Source organism: Tuber melanosporum, assembly GCF_000151645.1.
Source record: "Tuber melanosporum whole genome shotgun sequence assembly, scaffold_19, strain Mel28".
NCBI classification, from domain to species: Eukaryota; Fungi; Ascomycota; class Pezizomycetes; order Pezizales; family Tuberaceae; genus Tuber; species Tuber melanosporum.
Window position 1 is genome coordinate 468,360 of NW_003298852.1, and position 20,656 is coordinate 489,015.

Below are 20,656 nucleotides of genomic sequence, written 5' to 3' on the forward strand. Positions count from 1 at the left end.
GTGAGTATCTAGGAGTACGAATCCCTGGGGGAAAGTTGTTTTCTTTCGGGATTTATCAATTAAGGCCAAGCCAAATGCCCAGGAATGCCTAGAAATACCCATGAACGCCCAGGAATGCCGAGAAGCGTGCCCAGAAATTCCGTTGAACAAGGAAGTTCTAGGCGTCATTTGATCCCCAATCACTACCGGAAACGGATATTCCCGTTGTGGATCTCATCGTTCGGATTGGATATCAATTTACCCTTCGAGAGAGAGAGAGGCCCGGATACAATACGTGAGTGCTTTGCCGGGAACCCCCCCGAGAATCTGATGTTGAGAGCCACATTTGACGTCGGGAGGCTTTTTCCTTTTTTGCCCCCTTTTCACGATATCCCTCCCTCCCTCCCGGTTCTTATTGAGAGGATCCTGCCGACATCCCGAGAGATCAGAGCTATCAGACGAGATTGGGCTACTGGCACAGTGTTGACATCCAGCTCTAAGAGCAATACGCAGAAAGGCAATAATAGGAGAGGGGGAAGACTATGGCACCATGATGCAATTTAATCTAACCCCAACAAGAGCTCTCTAAACCCTTTTACATACTAACTTCGTTTTTTTACATGCTACTACTCGTAGAGTATATCACATTGTGCCCCACGGTAAAGAAGCGTTCTTTTGTTGACTTCGTGCGGACCTACAGGCGAGGCAGACCTTTCCTAGCCTATTAGACTCTTAATATAGTACACCCATGATATCCCTACCCATAAACTATCCATCCCCCCTCCAAGAGCTCCCGGCCGAGATAGAATCCAAGACCTTTGATAAGGAAAAAAGTACGAGAGTTGAACGCCATTAGCTACGAATCTGCCCTTCAGAACCAATTGCCAAGGTGTGAACCCACCTCACAGCATTTTTTTTTTGTGGGACTTGCATCATTTCTCTTGGAGCTTTGGCTTGGGAGTTCTTGGAACTCTTGGAAGTGCTTCTGGATCGGTAGAATGGCTCTGGGGGGGGGCGAATATCCTTGATATCGGCGGTTATGAGTAACTTAGTTGGTATAGGCTGACATCCTGAAGGTTTTATCAATTTTCACTTTTCACTGGTATGAGTCTTAACCTCTATCTTTTTCCTCGATGGTGTCGGTTTGAGTTGACTAAAAAAACTTGCCTGGTGGGGGGAACCTGGGCCTGTGGGTTTATATGATATAGTCTACCATGGGGGTAGGCGAGCTGCTTTGGAGCCAGTTCTGGGCTTGCTTATTCTGAACCTTTTCATGTATAAATACGCTTCCGTCCCCCCCGCCTCTCTCTTCTTTCCTCTCTTTCCACCACCAACCCTACAAACCTTGTAGACTACCAGCTATGGCCCCAAAGAAATCTGGCCCTCGGGGGCCCTCATTCTCCCGGCCACCTTACCAGCTCTCCGCTGATGAGCTTGCCCAAGAGCTCGGGACAAACCTTGAAACAGGGCTTTCCCCCTCCCAGGCCAAACAGGGCCTCGACCAGTATGGCGAAAATAAGCTTGAAGGGGGCGAAGGAATTCCAGTGTGGAAGGTATTAATCAAACAGATCAGCAATGCCATGTGAGTGTCTTGTGCTCTGATATTGTCTATTGTTTGACTTGGGTTTGACAGCTAACGTGTCTTAGGATTCTGTATGTCTTAAACAAACCTCCTTTAATCCTAATGCTGGCATACACTAACCAAAGAATTAGGGTACTTATCATTGCCATGGCTCTGTCCTATGGAGTCAAAGATTGGATTGAGGGTGGCGTTATTACTGCCGTTATCTTTCTGAATGTCACCATCGGCTTTTTCCAGGAATACAGAGCGTAGTTGCTCCCTTCCCCACCACCGTCGACCGGCAGAGCTAACACTCAATTCCGTTCGTTTAGCGAGAAAACTATGGATTCTCTACGAAGTCTCTCTAGTCCCACCGCCGCGGTTTTGCGAGATGGAAACCTCGATCATGTTGCTAGTATTACGGTCGTGCCTGGTGATATTGTTGAGCTTAAGACTGGAGACGTTGTCCCCGCCGATTTGAGACTTTTCGAAGCGATGAATTTTGAGACAGACGAAGCTCTCCTCACGGGAGAATCTCTTCCTGTCCCCAAGGAACCCGAACCCCCAATTGAAGGTGAGGTTGGTGTTGGCGATCGAACAAACATGGCTTTCTCTTCGTCCACTGTTGCAAAAGGCCGCGCCCGTGGCATCGTGACTGGTACTGGAATGGCTACCGAAATTGGTGCTATTGCCGAAACTTTGAAGGGTAAGACTAAGAAGCCAAGCAGGTCAATGTCTCGAAAGAAGCACGGAAATTTCCAACCTGTGAAGGGGGCAACTCTGAAGACTTGGGATGCTATTGGAAAATTGCTTGGACTTACTGTTGGAACTCCCCTCCAGAAGAAGCTTGCAAAACTGGCATACTACCTCTTGCTTTGCGCTGTTGTTCTGGCAATTATTGTATTTGCAGCAAACAAATTCAGGATTCCTCATGAGGTTGTCATTTACGCAATCTCGCTCGGTATTGTTTTCGATTTGTCCCACCTTGTGATACTGAGTTCCTAATATGACTTTCAGGTATTGCTATTATCCCAGAATCCTTGATTGCCGTCTTGACGATCACAATGGCTGTTGGCATGAAGACTATGGTTAAACGCAAAGTTATCGTGCGCAAACTTGATGCACTTGAGGCGTTGGGAGGTGTGAGCAACATTTGCTCCGATAAGACTGGAACTCTCACCCAAGGAAAGATGATTACCCGCAAAGCCTGGATCCCCGGTTTAGGTATGTACACGGTCGATCGAACCGAAGAAGCCGCAAATCCCACTTCAGGTGTCATCCGCTTTGGAGAAGCACCAGCAATCACATCTGAGCCCAGCGACGCCAACAGTAATTTCGAGCGCCAACAGGAAGCCCTCGATCAATCCCGCTCCGCATTGGCACTTAAATTTGCGGATGAAGCCGAACCGAGAGGGCGCAAGAGAGTTGATCCTGAAGACACTCCGGATGAAAAGGATTTCGAGGATGGTGTTCTCCCAGAGATTGTTCCGGAATTGGAAGCATTCCTTCACTCATCCGCTCTTTGCAATTTAGCGACTGTTAGATTCGATAATACTAAGAAACGGTGGCAAGCCACTGGTGATCCAACTGAGGTAGGAGCTTTCCACCGTCTTTATGGATGGGTTTCCGTTGACAGCTATTTAGATTGCTCTTCAAGTCTTTTGCTACCGCTTCAACTACGGGAAAAAGAAACTTGCTGCAGATGGCTGGAAGGCACTTCAAGAATACCCATTCGACAGCGACGTCAAGAGAATGTCTGTCATATTTCAGGAACCCAACAACGGGCGATATTTTATCTTTGCAAAAGGTGCTGTTGAGAGAATTATTGATCTTTGCACATTTGTTGGTTTTGGAGATAAGCAGGCGCCCATGACCGAAGAAGTGAAACAAGAGATCACTAGGCAGATGACGGTCCTCGCCGACCAGGGTTTAGTAAGCTCTATAGCGGAAGTTTGGGAATCTATGATAGCTAATCTTGGGGCTTAGCGTGTCCTAGCCATTGCTCGCCGTGCCATTGATAGGCCACCAGCAGATTGGAACGGATTTCCTCGTAACGAAGTTGAGCAAAACCTCACGTTGATGGGTCTTGCTGGGCTGTATGACCCACCTCGACTTGAGACCAAGGATGCCGTTAGAAAGTGCACAAACGCCGGCATCCAGGTTCATATGTTGACTGGGGACCATCCAAGCACCGCCCGGGCCATTGCCCGTGAAGTTGGAATCATCCCCGCTGATTTCGGATCACTTCCTGCGGATGTTGCGCAGAGCATGGTAAAGACAGCAGCAGAGTTTGATGCCTTGACCAACGAAGAGGTTGATCAACTCCCGGCTCTGCCATTCGTTATTGCCCGATGTGCGCCAAATACCAAGGTTCGAATGATTGATGCTCTTCACCGCCGTGGCCGATATGCAGCGATGACGGGAGATGGTGTCAATGATTCCCCAAGTCTTAAAAGAGCTGATGTTGGAATCGCTATGGGTCTTGCAGGCTCAGATGTTGCGAAATCGGCATCTGATATTGTGCTCACCGATGACAACTTTGAGAGTATCGTCAACGCTGTCGAAGAGGGTAGAAGAATGTTTGACAACATTCAGAAGTTTATCCTTCATCTCTTGGTTTCCAATGTCGGAGAAGTCATACTTTTGATCATTGGTCTTGCATTTAGAGATCGAGATAACTTCTCAGTGTTCCCACTCGCGCCTTTGGAAATCCTCTGGATCAACATGCTTACGAGTTCCTTCCCTGCTTTCGGGTTGGGTTTGGAAAAAGCTACTTCGGATATCATGAGACGCCCTCCCCACGATACCAAAGTCGGTGTCTTTACCAAGCAGATTCTAGTGGATATGGTTGTATATGGTACCATTATGGGAACTTGCTCGCTCTGTACTTTCGTCATTATCGTCTATGGAGTCGGAACCGGAAATCTTGGTGTCAACTGCAACTCCAGATACTCTTCCGAGTGTGACCTTGTTTTCAGGGCTAGAGCTGCTGTCTTTGCGCAGTTGACATGGTTAATCTTGATCTCAGCGTGGGAATTCAAGAGCATCCGACGAAGCATGTTTAGATTTGATCCCTATCAGGCCGAACATAGGTTTCCATTCTTTAGAGACGCGAGTACTCCCAAAGTCTTTCCATCTTAAAACATTATACGCTAACTCGTAATAGGTTTACCGAAACAAGTTCTTGTTCTATGCTGTTGTTATCGGCGCAGTCTCAGTTTTCCCCGTTGTCTATATCCCTGGTCTCAACACCGGTGTCTTCAAGCACAAAGGTATTACTTGGGAATGGGCACTCTCCTTTGGCGCAATTCCCGTCTTCGTCTGTGGGGTTGAGGCATGGAAGTTCATCAAGCGAAAGTACGGATTGTTCAACAACCGCGAATCCGACAGAGTCAAGAAGGACGCCTCACTGAGTCTCCGACAAGGGTTCTTCACTATGGCAAAGACTATGACCCGAACTAGTTCTGCGGGTATATCTCGAAGCACTACTGTGGAGAAGCGATCGCCAGTTAAAGGTGATGAAATGATTTGAAAGTTTTCCCTTCTGAGAGCCATCAATATGATCTATGAATCCTCTTCTTTATTTTTCTTTACATCGTTTTTTTCACATGAGATCAAAAAAAAAAAATTTGAGGGGTTATTTGCACTTGCTTGGGTCCTTTTGGCTTCATGGTTCGCATTTTCCTTTTGTGATTTCTTGCCAACGAAGAATGACGGTTGGTATGATATTTAATATTTGGTGCTAGTGCTCTTAGACTAGAGGGCTTAATTAATGAACGATACCGATTATTTTCATGCTGCAATTGCGATTTGTGTGTATTCATGTTATATATTATATACTTCACGCGTAATGCAGTTTGATGACGGAATTTATGGAGATGGGCGTGAGGTGCTGTGAAGTATCGGGTTAGCAGATTTCATTATAACATTGTGATCACCATTATTACCTCCATTCAAGAGGTTCAGGGCATCACTAGCAATCACTCGTGAGCGAGCAAACAAGCCTGCTCCCCAACAACCAAGAGGTAAACGTAAACGCATATCATAAATTAAGCGGCCATCCTAGCTGCCAACTCCTCCCTGATCAATCCAATCTCTCTACACTTTCTCTGCCCCTCAATCCAATCCAACAGAGACAAAAACTCGGCGTAGAAAGCCTCTAGGCCGCCCTTCCCTCCCTGCCGCCCGCCAGCCACCCTCCTAGCGTTCGTGGGATAGATAACGTATCCGCCATGCTGTAACATTGGCAAATCAAACTTAACCCCAGTCCTCCTCCCGCAGAAAACAGTATTCTCGACGAAGAAGGGCGGTACATAAACCAATTCCCACTTCTCTACCCCCATCCCCCAGTCACCATTAGCACAAATCCCCGGAAGCGCAAGCTGAGTGGGAACATACGACCATCCCCGAAAATCTCCCCGCCAAGCCTAGTCAGCAACCCCACGACGCGCAGCGCAAGCTTCAATCCGTCCCACACGATCTGCGAGAGCGCGACCAAGTCCTCTTCCACGTGCGCGCCTGCCAGCATCTTGTCACCGATGGCGTTGACGCTCCGGACCCATCGCGTCTCCAGTTCTTGAAGGTCTCGTGTCATGTACTTTTGCAGGCGCTCGTGCAGGTCTGCCTGCGTGCTAATTGCGCGGAAGTAGTTTGAGGAGACGGAGATTTTTGTGGGTTCCATCATTTTGGCTTTTTGGCTTTGGCCGTTTGAGCAGCGTGAGAGGAAGGGAGGGGTGGCAGATATATATACTCAACTTGAGTATCAATAGGCTTGGGCGGAGGAAGTGCGGAGGATCTCCTGATCCCCAAATGTGAGGAGACAAGTGTGATTTCTAGAACCGGTGTTTCTCTTTTGCAGAGGGGGGGGGGAAAGTGCACACAGGCAGGCAGCTACTCGAGTAGACTAGACTAGACTATCTGTAGTTCCGTACTTCTCCCAAGGAGGTATGATACTGGATTTCGTACGAGCACAGCATAGCCTAACCCATGACGAATATACAAGTGCAAGCACCCGAGCGCTTTTGCAATAAATCCCGGACCCAAATCCCCCCCTTTCAAAAGGAACTCAGTCCCACCCTATAATATCCCACCTTTCCAATCCACAAAGTTATTATATCATACGTCCATCCAGCCAGACGATACCGCTAGTAGACTAAGGGTACAAAAGACCGCAATATTTAGGTCACGTCATACCTCGCCACCCTTGATGCCGTCACATAACGCCAATGTTAAAATGGGCACGTGATTGTTATTTCAGTGGCACCTTTATTTCCACCATAACTGATCATGTGGGACCCCGTAAGGAAGAGGTACAGTAACTTAAAGCATAAATTTAAGTCTAAGTTACGCAGTTGGGGACATTGGGAGTGTGTGCGTTCGGCCGGATTTACCCTTTGGTGCGGGGGGTATATTCGGGTTTCGTCGGGTGAGGTGGTGAATGGGTGGGTGGTGGTCGTGGTGAGGGTGATAATGCTGAAAGTTTAGTTGAGGAGACATAGGCAAAAGACACGGTAGCTAGAACCATTGCGCGGGTTCAATAATAATTTCTTGAGGAAGAAGAACCTTTGGAAAGGAGTCCAAAGTGTCTGAGATAAATAGTGGAATTTTCGCCGACCCCTACGATACTATCTGCTCCGTACAAGACGCGAGGGGGAGAGGAATTTGAAGTGGTGGAGGGGCTGTTGAGATGTACAGTACCCTTTGTATGCGGAAATCCCTTAAGACTGTCTTGGCCGGTGCCGTCGGGGGAGGGGGCCAAGATGCGAGAGAGCGTTATCACTACGATACGAGTACCAGTCTACCCCCCAGATTGGCAGAAAAATCCGAAATGTTATTCTAGATCTTAGGGCACTCTTTTTCTTCCTTTCCTTCCATAAAATTTCTTTTCTAATTGAACACGTTGAATTTTGCCGCATCGAAAAAAGTCCCAGTTTCATTCAGCACACCCCAGGTTCTGTCGCCCCGTTGAGCAGATCCTGTTGGCGAGTGATATTAGGTGACGAGGCGATGGGAGTGTCGGTCGGTAAAAGGCGTTGGGATGGACGAACTCACTGGAGGGAATTGCGAATGTAAGGTGAAGAACCGAATGGTAAAATTTCATTCTTATTTTTAACTAAAATTTCTAATTCCATCTAATCTTACTGAGGTTTATATAGTGTATGAATGTAACCCGTCTACTTAGCACTCGAGAAACTGATATTGAACTCGGTGGGAGAGGTAGCGCAGGTTTATCCACTGGATATTGATGAAAAGCAGCTACGATAGTAGGAATAAGTACAATAAACTTGGCCCATTGGATTACAGACATAAACACAACCCCCTGAATGATGAAAAAAATAAAAAAAATAAAAATGAACAAAATGAACAAAAGAAATTGTAGAAATTACTTACTTGGGTTCTGCTCCCTCCTCTGTAAATACTAGTAGTATCCCAGATTTTTCCACCTCCCACTCCTCTATAATCCAGTTCAATAGTCAGGGAACCACCTAGACGGGGAATTATAATTGGTCAGTAAATCGACATAGTATTCCAAGTTACCTGTTACGAACGTGGCTTAGCATGAAAAAGGTTTTCACGTGACACATGGTTATGAGTCACAGGTATGTTATTGTTTCGCACATATGACCTATTCAGGTTATATGATTTGTTATGTGTGGGATTTGTGATGCTTTCGCACATGGCTCAAGCATGAGTCATGGGACATGCGCCTGACGAGTATGCCTTGCGAGTGTGCCTTGCGGGTAAGCCTTGCGCATATGATTTATGTTTCGCACATGGCCTCATTACGAGGTCATGGGTTTCGTGCATATGACTCAGTCGAGTCATATGACCTGTTTATTGTATTATGATTGGTTTATGAGTTTTGCACATGACCTCGCTATGAGGTCATGGGTTTTGAGCATGTGATCACTTTGGTCATATGACTAGTTTGTTATGATTTGGTTTCGCACATGTGACCACTTTAGGTCACATGACTAAAGGCGGGAAGAACACTATATAAGGAGGCCGATGCGGCCGAGGAAGATAGGTTCTTCACACTTTGTTCTAAGTACTTTTCCTACTTATTACTATAACAAATATAAAACACCTTTAGGATCTTTATCTTTATTGTAACGTTATCGTTGTGCCGAGAAAGGGCTTCAAAGAAGACAAGTTAGAGAAAGCTTACGATAGGCGTTCCCGATAGAAGACAAAGGTCTTGTACTATTGGTAATGTGAGCATAGGCCTATAGCTATCATAAGACAAAGGAAGAAGAAGACAGAAGAGATAAGTATCGTTCTCCGTCGCCAAGAGCTAACTACCTAGAAAGGGATCGTTACATTACAAAGCGTCACCTAAGTGCGACGCCAAACGATACAAGACGGCATCCTTCAATCCAGACAGGGAAGGAGATATCGACATCGACGATCAAAACCTCAACCTAGGAGGATTCAGCGACGCATTAGATCACATCTCAGCAGAACCCTCGAGAGCAGCAAGTCCAGTAACCCCAGAGAAGGGATCCCTAGTCGATAGCTCTCCTGCAGGAACTCCACGACCTGAGAGAATGTCGGGATCTGCAATACCTGGGCCACCGGCCCCAGCCACTCCGGCACCAGGAACCAGCATACTTGGAATGACTGAAAATCAGTTTCAGGCATTTCTCGCAGCCACGCGAAATACAGGACAAGGAAATATCCAACGACCAAAATCAAAGGAACCCGACACATATGAAGGAGCTGAAGATAAGCTACGAATATTCTTAGCACAATGCGAAGGATATTTTGCTGTTAAGGGATATGGAGATCAACACGACGAAATCAAGATTCCATATGTGGAATCCCTGCTCAGAGGACTCGCAGGGCAATGGATCATGCCTTTCCAAGATGGAAGGAAACAGAGGGAATGGGTCACATACGAAGAGTTTAAGGCGACACTCTTTGAACAATTTGGAGATCCCAATGCCAAAGAAACAGTAAGACGAAAGCTAGAAAAACTCCAGCAAGGAAAACAAACGTTCTCAGCATATTGGAACGAATGTCGACTGTTGGAATACGAGGCTGAGTTTGATGATGCGACTCTCTACATCATCCTCCTGAGAAACTGTAGTGAGAGACTCCGAGAGGCATGGGGAATCTCTGACCTGTGCTATACGACAGCCAAACGATTTGCAAGATGGGCAATCGACAAAGAAAGCAAATTAAACATGGTTCGCAGCAACTCGGAAAACACTATAGAACATAGAGTGGTCCAATCATCCAGGAATGTGGACGGGACCTTCAAACCGCAAGCACCTCGAGGAGAAAGTCGAGCATTACCACCAGGTGAACCAATGGAGTTAGACAAGTCAAGAGCAAGGCCTGCTCTGAATCTGTCTAAGGAAGAATATGCCAGAAGGATGAATGGGAAACTATGCCTAAGGTGTGGAAAAGCAGGGCATCAGATACGAGAATGCAGAAGCCGACCAGACAACGGATACCAGGGAAACAGAGCTGCTGGAAATAATTGTTTCCAAAATCAGAAAAGAAGCAATATCCGCGAAATGATAGCAGAGGATTCACCGGCGGAAAACAACGAGGGTCCCCAGTAAACGGTGGTCTGGGAGACCCAAGATGTGGACCTGGAAAACCCATCAAATTAGTGAACTACTACACGGCACTACACACGCAAAGAGGAGAAGAAGATGGAGATCATGTGATGATCAAAACGAAGATATACAACAGAGAAAGCGAAGAAACAACAATATATGCAATGCTCGACTCGGGGGCCACCGAAGACTTCATCGACAAAGAAATATGCGACAAATACGGCCTTCACACCAAACGAGTGAAGAAAGCAAGACAAGTCTACTTAGCGGATGGAAAACCAAGCGCTATGGGTCTGATAACCCATACGGCAACAGTACCCATGGACATTGACAGCCATAGGGAAACGGCAACCTTTCAAGTGGCAGATCTGAAGAACCATGAGATAGTCTTAGGGATGCCATGGTTACGGAAGCAGAATCCGACGATCGATTGGAACGAGAACAAGATGACCTTTACAAGCGAACTATGTATGACACAATGTCTCAACAGTTCACCTGTGGTCTACTCAATACCGATACGAGAAGCGGAAGAAGAAACTTTACATGAAAAGTTTACCGAGATGCGGCAAGACAAGAGAGTCCGGATACAAAGACTGGACCAAGAGGCAAAAGTGCCTACCAAGAGTTCCAAAGGGGCAGCAGGACACGACCTATATGCCAATAAAGGAATCAAGATACCTGCCAACGGGCAGGCAACGATAGCAACGGGAATAGCCATTGGAATCCCAGAAGGCACCTATGGACGAATAGCACCCCGCAGTGGTCTAGCAGTCAAACACCGACTCATGACCATGGCAGGGGTGATCGACGTCGACTATACCGGTGAAATCAAAGTGGTCCTGGCCAACCTAGCTCAAGAGGACTACCAAGTCCAGAAAGGCGATCAAATCGCACAGTTGATAATCAAAAAACTCAACGAAGAGGATCTGCATGAAGTAGATCAACTGGAAGAAACCATAAGAGGAAACAAGAGATTTGGAAGTACGGACCAAAACCAGCTCGATACAACAAAAAGAATCGAGATCAAAGAGATTACAGCACAAGCCTTTGGACGATATTATTGAAGAGGAGATACAACAGGAATTCTCAAATGGACATACCAAGACGAAAAAGCGGTTCTAGCAAAAATCAACATCAGTACAGAGTTAGCAATCCAGGACAAGAAATACCAAAGCAAAAAAGGATGGAAAGAATTGGTTCCAAAAGAATATCACCAATTCACAAATCTATTCCAAGAAGAGGAAGCTACGGAGCTACCACCACGAAGACCAGGAATCGACCACGAAATTCAGCTGGACAAAGACGAAAAAACGGGAAAGACAAAAGAGATTCCCTATAAGAAGTTATACCCCCTAAAGGAAGCAGAGCTCGAAGAACTTAGGAAGAATATCGAGTAAAACGTAAAGAGAGGATGGATCCGAGACTCCTTCACGTCAGGAGGATCTCCAATACTATTCGTCAAAAAGAAAGACAGAAAAACGAGACTCTGCGTGGACTACAGAGCCCTCAATTCGGTTACCAAGAAGGACCGATATCCACTACCCTTGATTGGAGAAGCACTGGACAGACTACGATCAGCAAAATACTTCACCAAACTCAACATCAAAGACGCATACCACAATATACGCATCAAGGCAGGAGACGTATGGAAGACAACATTCGCCTCAAGATACGGAATGTTCGAATACTTGGTTATGCCCTTCGGGCTAACCAACGCACCAGCTTCATTCCAGAGATGGATCAACAAGGTACTTAATAAATACCTCGACATATGTTGCATCGTATACTTGGACGATGTACTCATATACTCGGAAAACATACAACAACACTAAAAAGATATCAGCAATATCATGGTGGCAATACAAGGATCAGGAATGAAGATCAAACCAACAAAATGCGAATTCCATAAGGAAGAAACAGAATACCTTGGATTTATCATCAACCGAAATGGGGTCAAGGTCGACCTTGTTAAAACAGCAGCCATATGGGATTGGGCCAAACCAAACAACAAGACAGATGTTCAATGCTTTATGGGATTCTGCAACTTTTATCGAAGGTTTATAGAGGGATTTAGCAGGCTTGCAAAACCACTCTATAACCTTACAAAGAAAGACAAGAAATGGGAATGGGGAGAAAATGAACAAAAAGCATATGATGCAATACGAACGCATCTAACATCGGCACCCATACTGGTTCATTTCAACCTAAACCGAAAGACAATGATCGAAATGGATGCCTCAAAATATGTATGCTCAGGCATACTATCGCAACAATGCGATGATGGAAAATAGAGGCCAGTGTCTTACCGATCAAAGACAATGACCCCGGCAGAATGCAACTATGACGTTGCAAACAAAGAACTATTGGCGATAGTTCAAGCATTAAAAGAATGGAGGAGATACGTTTTGAACAACGACCATCAAGTGCGAGTTCTAACTGACCACAAGACCCTGGTCCCGTTCATGACCCCGAAAGAACTGAACGACCACCAGATAAGATGGATGGAACACCTCAGCAAATACAACTTCAAAATCGAATACCGACCAGGAAAAGAGAGCGGAAAGCCAGATGCTCTCACGAGGATTGCAAGCGACAAACCACAAACGAAAGAGGACGAAAGAATCAGACAAAAAACACGAACCCTATTACCAAAGACCTACTTCGAGGCAATGGAGGTTATCCAATTCACATCAAAGGAGGAAAGAGGAATTGAGAACACAAACGAGAAAGACAAAACAATCCAGGCAATAAGAGAAGCCTTGGAAGAAGGAAAAAAGAAGATGAAAGGAATTGCACTGGGGTTATGCCAATGGAAGGACGGAAATATCTAGTACGATGGAAAACAATGGATCCCGGAAGAAGAAGAGAGAAGGACAGACATTATATGACAACACCATGATATCCGAATGGCAGGATACGGAGGAACGGCTAAAACCACGGAATTCATCACGAGGTCATTCTATTGGCCAAGACTGCGCGAAGATGTCAAATGATATGTCAAAAACTGCGACATATGCCAGAGAAGGAAAACGGCTAAACACGCACCATATGGATTACTAAAATCAAATGAAGTCCCTAAACAACCATGAGAGACAATTACTATAGATTTCATCACGGACCTACCAACATCGGAAAATTGCGATAGCATCCTGGTCGTGGTGGATCGCCTGACCAAAATGAGTCATTTCATTCCGGTTAGAAAAGACATCAATACGAGGGATTTTATACAAACATTCTTCCGAGAGGTCTTTCGACTTCACTGCCTCCCAAAGAATATCATTACCGATCGAGGAACACTATTCACATCGGGACTATGGAAGAAGGTAACCGGAGAAATGGGAATACAAAACAGAATGAGCACAGCATTCCACCCACAAACGGATGGACAAATGGAACGGGTAAATGCGATACTTGAACAATATTTAAGGACCTATGTCAATTATCAGTAAGATGATTGGTACAAGCTGTTATCTATGGCCGAATTCGCTTGCCTCGAGTGTTATCTATTCAATGGAAAGCAAGAAACAATTGGCACGACACCCTTCTTCACAAATTACGGACAACCTCCACAAAGTCAGACCACATATCATACGATTAATGATGTGATACCGGATAAAACCGATGTGGGGAAACTACACGAAACATTACAATACGAAATGAGTCAAGCACAACAATGACAGAAGGAACAATACGATAAGTACTGAAGACCAGATCCGAACATATGACCAGGAGATATGGTATGGCTAACACCACGCAATATTCATACAACGCGACTATCAAAGAAATTGGACTATAAGAAAATAGGACCATTCCGGATACTGGAAAAAGTGGGCAGTTGAGCTTATAAACTCGACCTTCCCCCCTCAATGCGAATACACAACACATTCCACATCTCACTCCTTGAATTACACAACGACAATAAGTTTCCTTCACAAACACTTATCCCTCCCCCACCGATCGAACTCAACGGAGAATCAGAATACGAACTCGACCAAATAGTCGATTCTCGCTTCTTCCACGGTCACCTCCAATACCGAGCCAAGTGGACAGGATATTCTCCAGAATACGATAAAACTTGGTACTTCACACATAACTTCGAAGATGCACAACATGCCATCTCAACCTTCCACCAGCGATACCCAGGCAAGCCCGGCCCAGGTGACAATCACGTTCAACCAAGACAAAGGCGAGGGAAAGGCTCCCGTGCCATTGCAACAACACGAAGGCTGGGGCGATAGCCCCTGCCAAACCACACCCACTAGCCCCGAATACTCATTCATGGGGCCAACCGACGAAGAGCTCAAGGAAAGGGAACAACAAGCACAGCATAATGCCATGTCATGGACGGTATGCTACGATGACGGTTGCCAAACACACTTTGGCGACAAAGAAGGCTCGGGATGGTTCCCGAGGGAATGTTGAAAGCGTGGCCCATGCCCGTACCACGTTCTAAAGCATTGGCAACAATGCTTCAGAAAGGGGTGCAGAATGCACAGGGCACAGAAAATATCTGCGGGATTCTACCCACAGAAGAATGGCAGCAGGAAAGAGTTGGAAGGAGAGGATGCCAGAAAGGCATGGGCCGCGAGGATGCAGTCCAGAGAGGGAGGGGCCCAAAACTCCTCAACAGACATGGAACCAGACGTTAGGAGCCTACACAAGCAGATCCGGGGACTGCGGGAACAACTGGGCCAAGCCGAGGCCACAATTTCAGCAAACGATAAAACCATCGCGGAGCTAAGACAGCTGAATGATAATCAGCGGCACACGATCGAGATGGCGAATCTGACCCTAGAATCAGTAAGGGTCAGGTGGAGGACAGCAGACGACAAGTTCCACAAGCTGAGAAGGACCATGCACTGGGCAGGACGGGAACTATTGAAACTAGGAGAAAAAGCCTGATGGAACTCAGGCTTAGGAGGAAGGGAGCTAATGTCACGAACGTGGCTTAGCATGAAAAAGGTTTTCATGTGACACATGGTTAGGAGTCACAGGTATGTTATTGTTTCGCGTATATGACCTATTCGGGTTATATGATTTGTTATGTGTGGGATTTGTGATGCTTTCGCACATGGCTCAAGTATGAGTCATGGGACATGCGCCTGACGAGTATGCCTTGCGAGTGTGCCTTGCGGGTAAGCCTTGCGCATATGATTTATGTTTCGCACATGGCCTCATTACGAGGTCATGGGTTTCGTGCATATGACTCAGTCGAGTCATATGACCTGTTTATTGTATTATGATTGGTTTATGAGTTTTGCACATGACCTCGCTATGAGGTCATGGGTTTTGAGCATGTGATCACTTTGGTCATATGACTAGTTTGTTATGATTTGGTTTCGCACATGTGACCACTTTAGGTCACATGACTAAAGGCGGGAAGAACACTATATAAGGAGGCCGATGCGGCCGAGGAAGATAGGTTCTTCACACTTTGTTCTAAGTACTTTTCCTACTTATTACTATAACAAATATAAAACACCTTTAGGATCTTTATCTTTATTGCAACGTTATCGTTGTGCCGAGAAAGGGCTTCAAAGAAGCCAAGTTAGAGAAAGCTTACGATAGGCGTTTCCGATAGAAGACAAAGGTCTTGTACTATCGGTAACGTGGGCATAGGCCTATAGCTATCGTAAGACAAAGGAAGAAGAAGACAGAAGAGGTAAGTATCGTTCCCCATCGCCAAGAGCTAACTACCTAGAAAGGGATCATTACATTACCCAAGAAATAACCACCACTTCTGGAGGCAGAATAGAAACCATGGATATTATATCCTCAAATGGTCTTATTCTCTAAAGAGTTGGAGTCTATTTCTGACTCTGGCCAGATTATTATAGTCCTCTTTAACTGGTAAAAAATGTGTTCATATTTTGCAATCAGAGAAATAATAAGAGTCAAGTGTAAATGAATGTATATGGTTCCGGAAGGCTAGCTTTGAAACCAGCTTTATCACAAAATGTGTGACCTTTTTTCTGCAACGGCAACCGTTACACCTGCATATTTCTTAACCCTACCTCTAAGACAATAAAACCCTAATGTTTATAGCATTATATTTTACCTCAACAGCAGGATCAAATTATATGGAAACACAATAATTATTCATATTATTATCCAAATAACATGAAAGTCCAATTCAGAAAGTCGTCTGTGAGATGAGTACCTTGTGTATACATGTCTCTTGAATTCCTCTGACCCATAAACCATCCTATTCCTATAGGCGTCTATCATCCGCAAGGTCCGCTGATAATACTTCCAGATCAAGATGTTTGAGACCTGTGCCAGTGCCTCTGGAACAGTTCTAACTAAGGATGGAAATGTATATTCACAATGTGCTCTAGTATAAACCTTTGCCTGACCCCAAAAGTATTCTATAAAGTTAAGCTCACAGTGAAATACAGGATAGAATATTACCTGATGGCCAGCTGCCTCAAGAGTTTCCTGCAATTGGCATTTTTGTGCTTGAAAGTCAGGCTGGGAAGCGAGTAAGGCACATGCGCAACAGCTCGCATTGCTCGCAAACTTGCAAGTAGGATTGGGCTTTCGTTCTCTAGGTTTGTCTCCAGGGATAGAGCATTGTGTTAACAGCCTTCTGTTGGATGGCCAGAGACCACATTCCTGCAGTACAAGTCGTAAACCCTTGACTCTCCTATCAGGCAACATCATTGACTGCCTCTGTACTGAATTGGGAAAATCTGGTAGTGTAAAGTATCCATCCCGCATTGGTACAGTATTTTTACCTCCAGGAGTGAGGTTCAGGTTGGAAACAAGAAGTGCATCTGATGCATATTTTTGGTGAATTTTTGCATTATCAAATGCAAACAGACCTTGACATCCAGGAAAGGCCTTTTTGAATGCTGGGATAGCCTTTTCTGTCAGTTGTTTGAGTAACAACTCTCCAGTCCACCAAACATCTCCTCCACACTTTAGGTTCTCTGATATACTACCTGCTCCTAATCTTCCAATAGGAGTACGAAAATCAGATATATGAAGTCCTTGGCCTCGGCCCTTTTTCCTAATTGGTGCCTTATCCTCATGTATCCAAATCCTTTTCCTTCCATTGTTGGAGTTGAATGTGCACTCATCATGCGTTATGAAAATGATTGGATGGATTCCAGCCTCGTATTCCTTGGGAATAACTTCTAAAGTTTCATCCCATTCCACTATTCTTGGCTTTAATGATGCCATACGAGGAAGGAAGATCGTATCACGATATTTGATAACATCCTCTCTTTTGTACCCATCCTTATATATACTCTTCTTGACTTCCTTCCAATTCCAACCGAGTTGAAGTAGCCAGGCGCGAGCAGCACGGCTGGATAAGGCCTTTTTAATTCTCCGATGTATCCCTGCAGTAGAGATTACTGGTTGCTCGATTATATCTTCTATGACCTCGTCTCTGTAGGTTTCAGTCGAATAGTTTGTAATAGCCTGAGCTGGTCCTGATGAATCCATTGCTATTGAATCATCTTAGTACTTAGTAGGGGTTATACAAACTGGAATTCTTCAACTGCATTACTACTTACCTTCTCCTGCCAGAGACATATACTCCCGCATTGCCAACATTGTACCCTCATCTGTCTACCAGCTGACAACCTTAGGATGCTTGCCTTACTTGGGTACTGGTGTCTTTCCACTTTGTATGTATTCCACCTCCTGTACCAGAATTCTATTCATCACTAACGTCCTCCAACCTGCTGACTTGGCAACCAAGAATGCCAACTCCTTTCGTGATTTTGGCTGGATTATTAGATCTGTCGGCCCCCGTTTCAGCTCCTCACTCTTCCATTTCCTTTCTCCCTTCAACTGTAGCTTAATAAATGCATAGAGTTGAACATTCCAATCCAACTGTAAACTATTTGAAAGGGTTCCTCCTTTTTTGTTCAAAGAGTTAATTTTTATCTTCAGTCTTCTTAAACCAGACTCTAGAATCTCCTCTTTGAAAATTCGTAATGGACCAGCTAGATGTGGCCAATTGCTATAAGCCAGCCTATGAGACTCATTATTCTATCAAGATTAAATCAGCTGCTTACTCTCACTAATCTTTCATGTTTAATGTAACCTGTAACGTGTTCGCAAGGTGCTAATCACATTATTGGTAATGGATACGATAGTTGGCAGGTGGCCTGCTCTTCCGGAGAGGAGGCGAGAGCTGAGAACTAAAGGAGGCTTCGAGGGTGTATTGAGGAATAAAGAAGTAACCGTTCAACCAAGTGTAACTGGTACGGGTACTTGGTTATTGGTTTTATGTTTTATGTTTTGTTTTAAGTATTGCTTTGATACTTGGTTTGTTTTAAGTATCGTTTGATACTTGGTTTTGTTTTATGTTTTGTTTTAAGTATCGCTTTGATACTTGGTTTGTTTTAAGTATCATTTGATACTTGGTTTTGTTTTATGTTTTGTTTTAAGTATCGCTTTGATACTTGGTTTGTTTTAAGTATCGTTCGATACTTGGTTTTGTTTTATGTTTTGTTTTAAGTATCGCTTTAATACTTAAGGAGTTTTACCAAAGTGTATCGATTGATACCTTTGATTAGTTTGGTTCATGTTAAGACATGAACAGATTTGTGTATTTAAAGACCGCCTGTTTCTACGATAGAAAGGGCAGACTTCGACAGATAGTATTTCAATATACTTGGTTGAACGGTTACTTCTTTGTTCCCCAGTACACCCTCGAAGCCTCCTTTAGTTCTCAGCTCTCGCCTCCTCTCTGGTAGAGCAGGCTACCTGCCAACTATCGTATCTATTACCGATAACGTGATTAGCACCTTGTGAACACGTTATATTTTTTTAACCTCAGCAAGTGGTTAAGAACCTGTCCCCAGATTTAGGCCTGATCAACCTATTGAGATCCACCTCAGAACGCTAGCGGAGAGAAGCGGCAGAATCACGGCACATTCGGCTTCATCTCAAACCCAAGATAGAGTCTTTGACGACCAGGAGTGGGAAGCAAATCCCATGGCAAGACCTTACAAGAAAGAAACAACCCCGGCGCTCTGCTAAAGAGCCAGGTGATCCTGCAAACACGGAAGATACACAACCTCCAGGAGAATTCCCTTCTACTCCAGCAAAGAAGCCTTCCTTTGAACCTCCAATCGACCCCGAATCCAGTAGTGAATCAGATATGCCTAGCACAGGAGGAGGGCCTTCTGGAGGAGGAAAATCTCGGGCTAGGCCTGAAGAAGAGGAGGTACCCGCAGCATTTGAACCCCCTAAATTTAAACTCCACCTCCCAGCAAAGTTCACAGGAGAAGGAAAGGACCTCAAACCTGAAGCTTTTGACCAATGGGCGGTGGAACTCTCACACTTCCTACTCTTACAAGGAAAAGATGTGGAAGATCCTACAACCGGACTTATCATTGGATTATTTTGCGAAGGAAAGGCAACCGACGCATACCACCAATGCTATAAGGATTTCGGTGGAAATGTAAGATTAAGAGGAACTATAGTTCTCGATTACCTGAAAGGACGATTCCAATCCTCTATAACCAACGACCTCCTATACAACAAATTCAACCAGCTCCAGCAAGTTAACGGAACGCATGTCAAGTGAATCACCGATGTGGCTACGGACCTGATGATGTATAAGGACCGAATGGAGAGAGGAAGTATCTCCAAATACATCCTGAAGCGACGATTCTACGACACTATGCACCCTACCCTCCGGCGAGAAGTAGAACCACTCGAGGAAGACGGCGATGATATTGCAGTAATAATTGCAAGAGTAGAATGAAAGGACGCCATTCTCCATGAGACCAAGGCCTACAAAACACAGACATCCTCTAGTAGGAACAGCCATCTACGACACAAAGCCTCTGGCAACTCTGAAGACGATACCCTACAAGTTTTCAAGAAGAAAACAAAATACTCCAAAGAATCAAGACGGCAGAAAGGAGAATGTTTTGAATGTGGAAGACCAGGACACATGGCAAAGAACTGTCCTACGAAGAAAGGAAAAGGAAAGACAATTAAGCAAGAGGCATCGGCCAACAATGTTGAAAGCGATAATACCCAATCCAGCGAATATGAAGAGATCCATATCGGATATATCGATGTGGAATGCAACAGTGTTTGACCTCCGGCTACATTCAAAGCACACACTGCCCTGGAAGGTACTATCCTGATCAATGGCAAAAGGGCTCGAGTCCAATTCGACACTGGCGCAATCAGAAGAGATATGATCAGTAATGCCTTTGTCTCTGTCCATGGACTCCAAACTCGAGACCTTAACCAACCCATACCAGTCAATATGACAGTAAAAGGATCACGATCTACAAGCCATAAAACCTGTAGTGCGACCACTCGACTTGGTTCTGCAGTCCTACCCCCCCAGGAAATGCTGGTTGGAAACTTAGCCAAATACGATGCCCTAATAGGCATGGCATTCCTGAACCACCACAAAGCTATAATCAGGTGTGGGGAATCAACCATCGATTTCCCAGATTAGAAGGTCAGTGTAACCGGTACGGGTACTGGGTTATTGGTTTTGTTTTATGTTTTGTTTTAAGTATCGCTTTGATACTTGGTTTGTTTTAAAGTATCGTTTAATACT

At 45.0% G+C, this 20,656-nt stretch overlaps 2 protein-coding genes, besides 2 other annotated features; one reads left to right on the forward strand and one right to left on the reverse strand.

Moving 5' to 3' along the window:
• Positions 1-1,148: 1,148 nt before the first annotated feature.
• GSTUM_00005356001 (uncharacterized protein) lies at positions 1,149-5,072 on the forward strand (the record flags this gene model as incomplete). XM_002837438.2 has 13 exons in its annotated part: positions 1,149-1,561; positions 1,687-1,809; positions 1,873-2,164; positions 2,285-2,305; positions 2,384-2,501; positions 2,558-2,814; positions 2,995-3,132; positions 3,185-3,196; positions 3,264-3,386; positions 3,446-3,472; positions 3,527-3,754; positions 3,854-4,666; positions 4,707-5,072. The coding sequence occupies exons 1-13, from the start codon at positions 1,341-1,343 to the stop codon at positions 5,070-5,072; spliced, it is 2,739 nt and encodes a 912-aa protein (XP_002837484.1). The 5' UTR covers positions 1,149-1,340.
• Positions 5,073-5,381: 309 nt separating this feature from the next.
• Positions 5,382-5,432: a sequence feature (Short protein (GSTUM_00005357001, CAZ81676.1) was converted to a misc_feature.).
• A 55-nt stretch (positions 5,433-5,487) lies between these two features.
• Positions 5,488-5,493: a sequence feature (Short protein (GSTUM_00005357001, CAZ81676.1) was converted to a misc_feature.).
• Positions 5,494-5,566: 73 nt separating this feature from the next.
• GSTUM_00005358001 (uncharacterized protein) lies at positions 5,567-6,224 on the reverse strand (the record flags this gene model as incomplete). XM_002837440.2 has 2 exons in its annotated part: positions 5,567-5,873; positions 5,939-6,224. The coding sequence occupies 2 exons, from the start codon at positions 6,222-6,224 to the stop codon at positions 5,590-5,592; spliced, it is 570 nt and encodes a 189-aa protein (XP_002837486.1). The 3' UTR covers positions 5,567-5,589.
• Between the last annotated feature and the right edge of the window lie 14,432 nt (positions 6,225-20,656).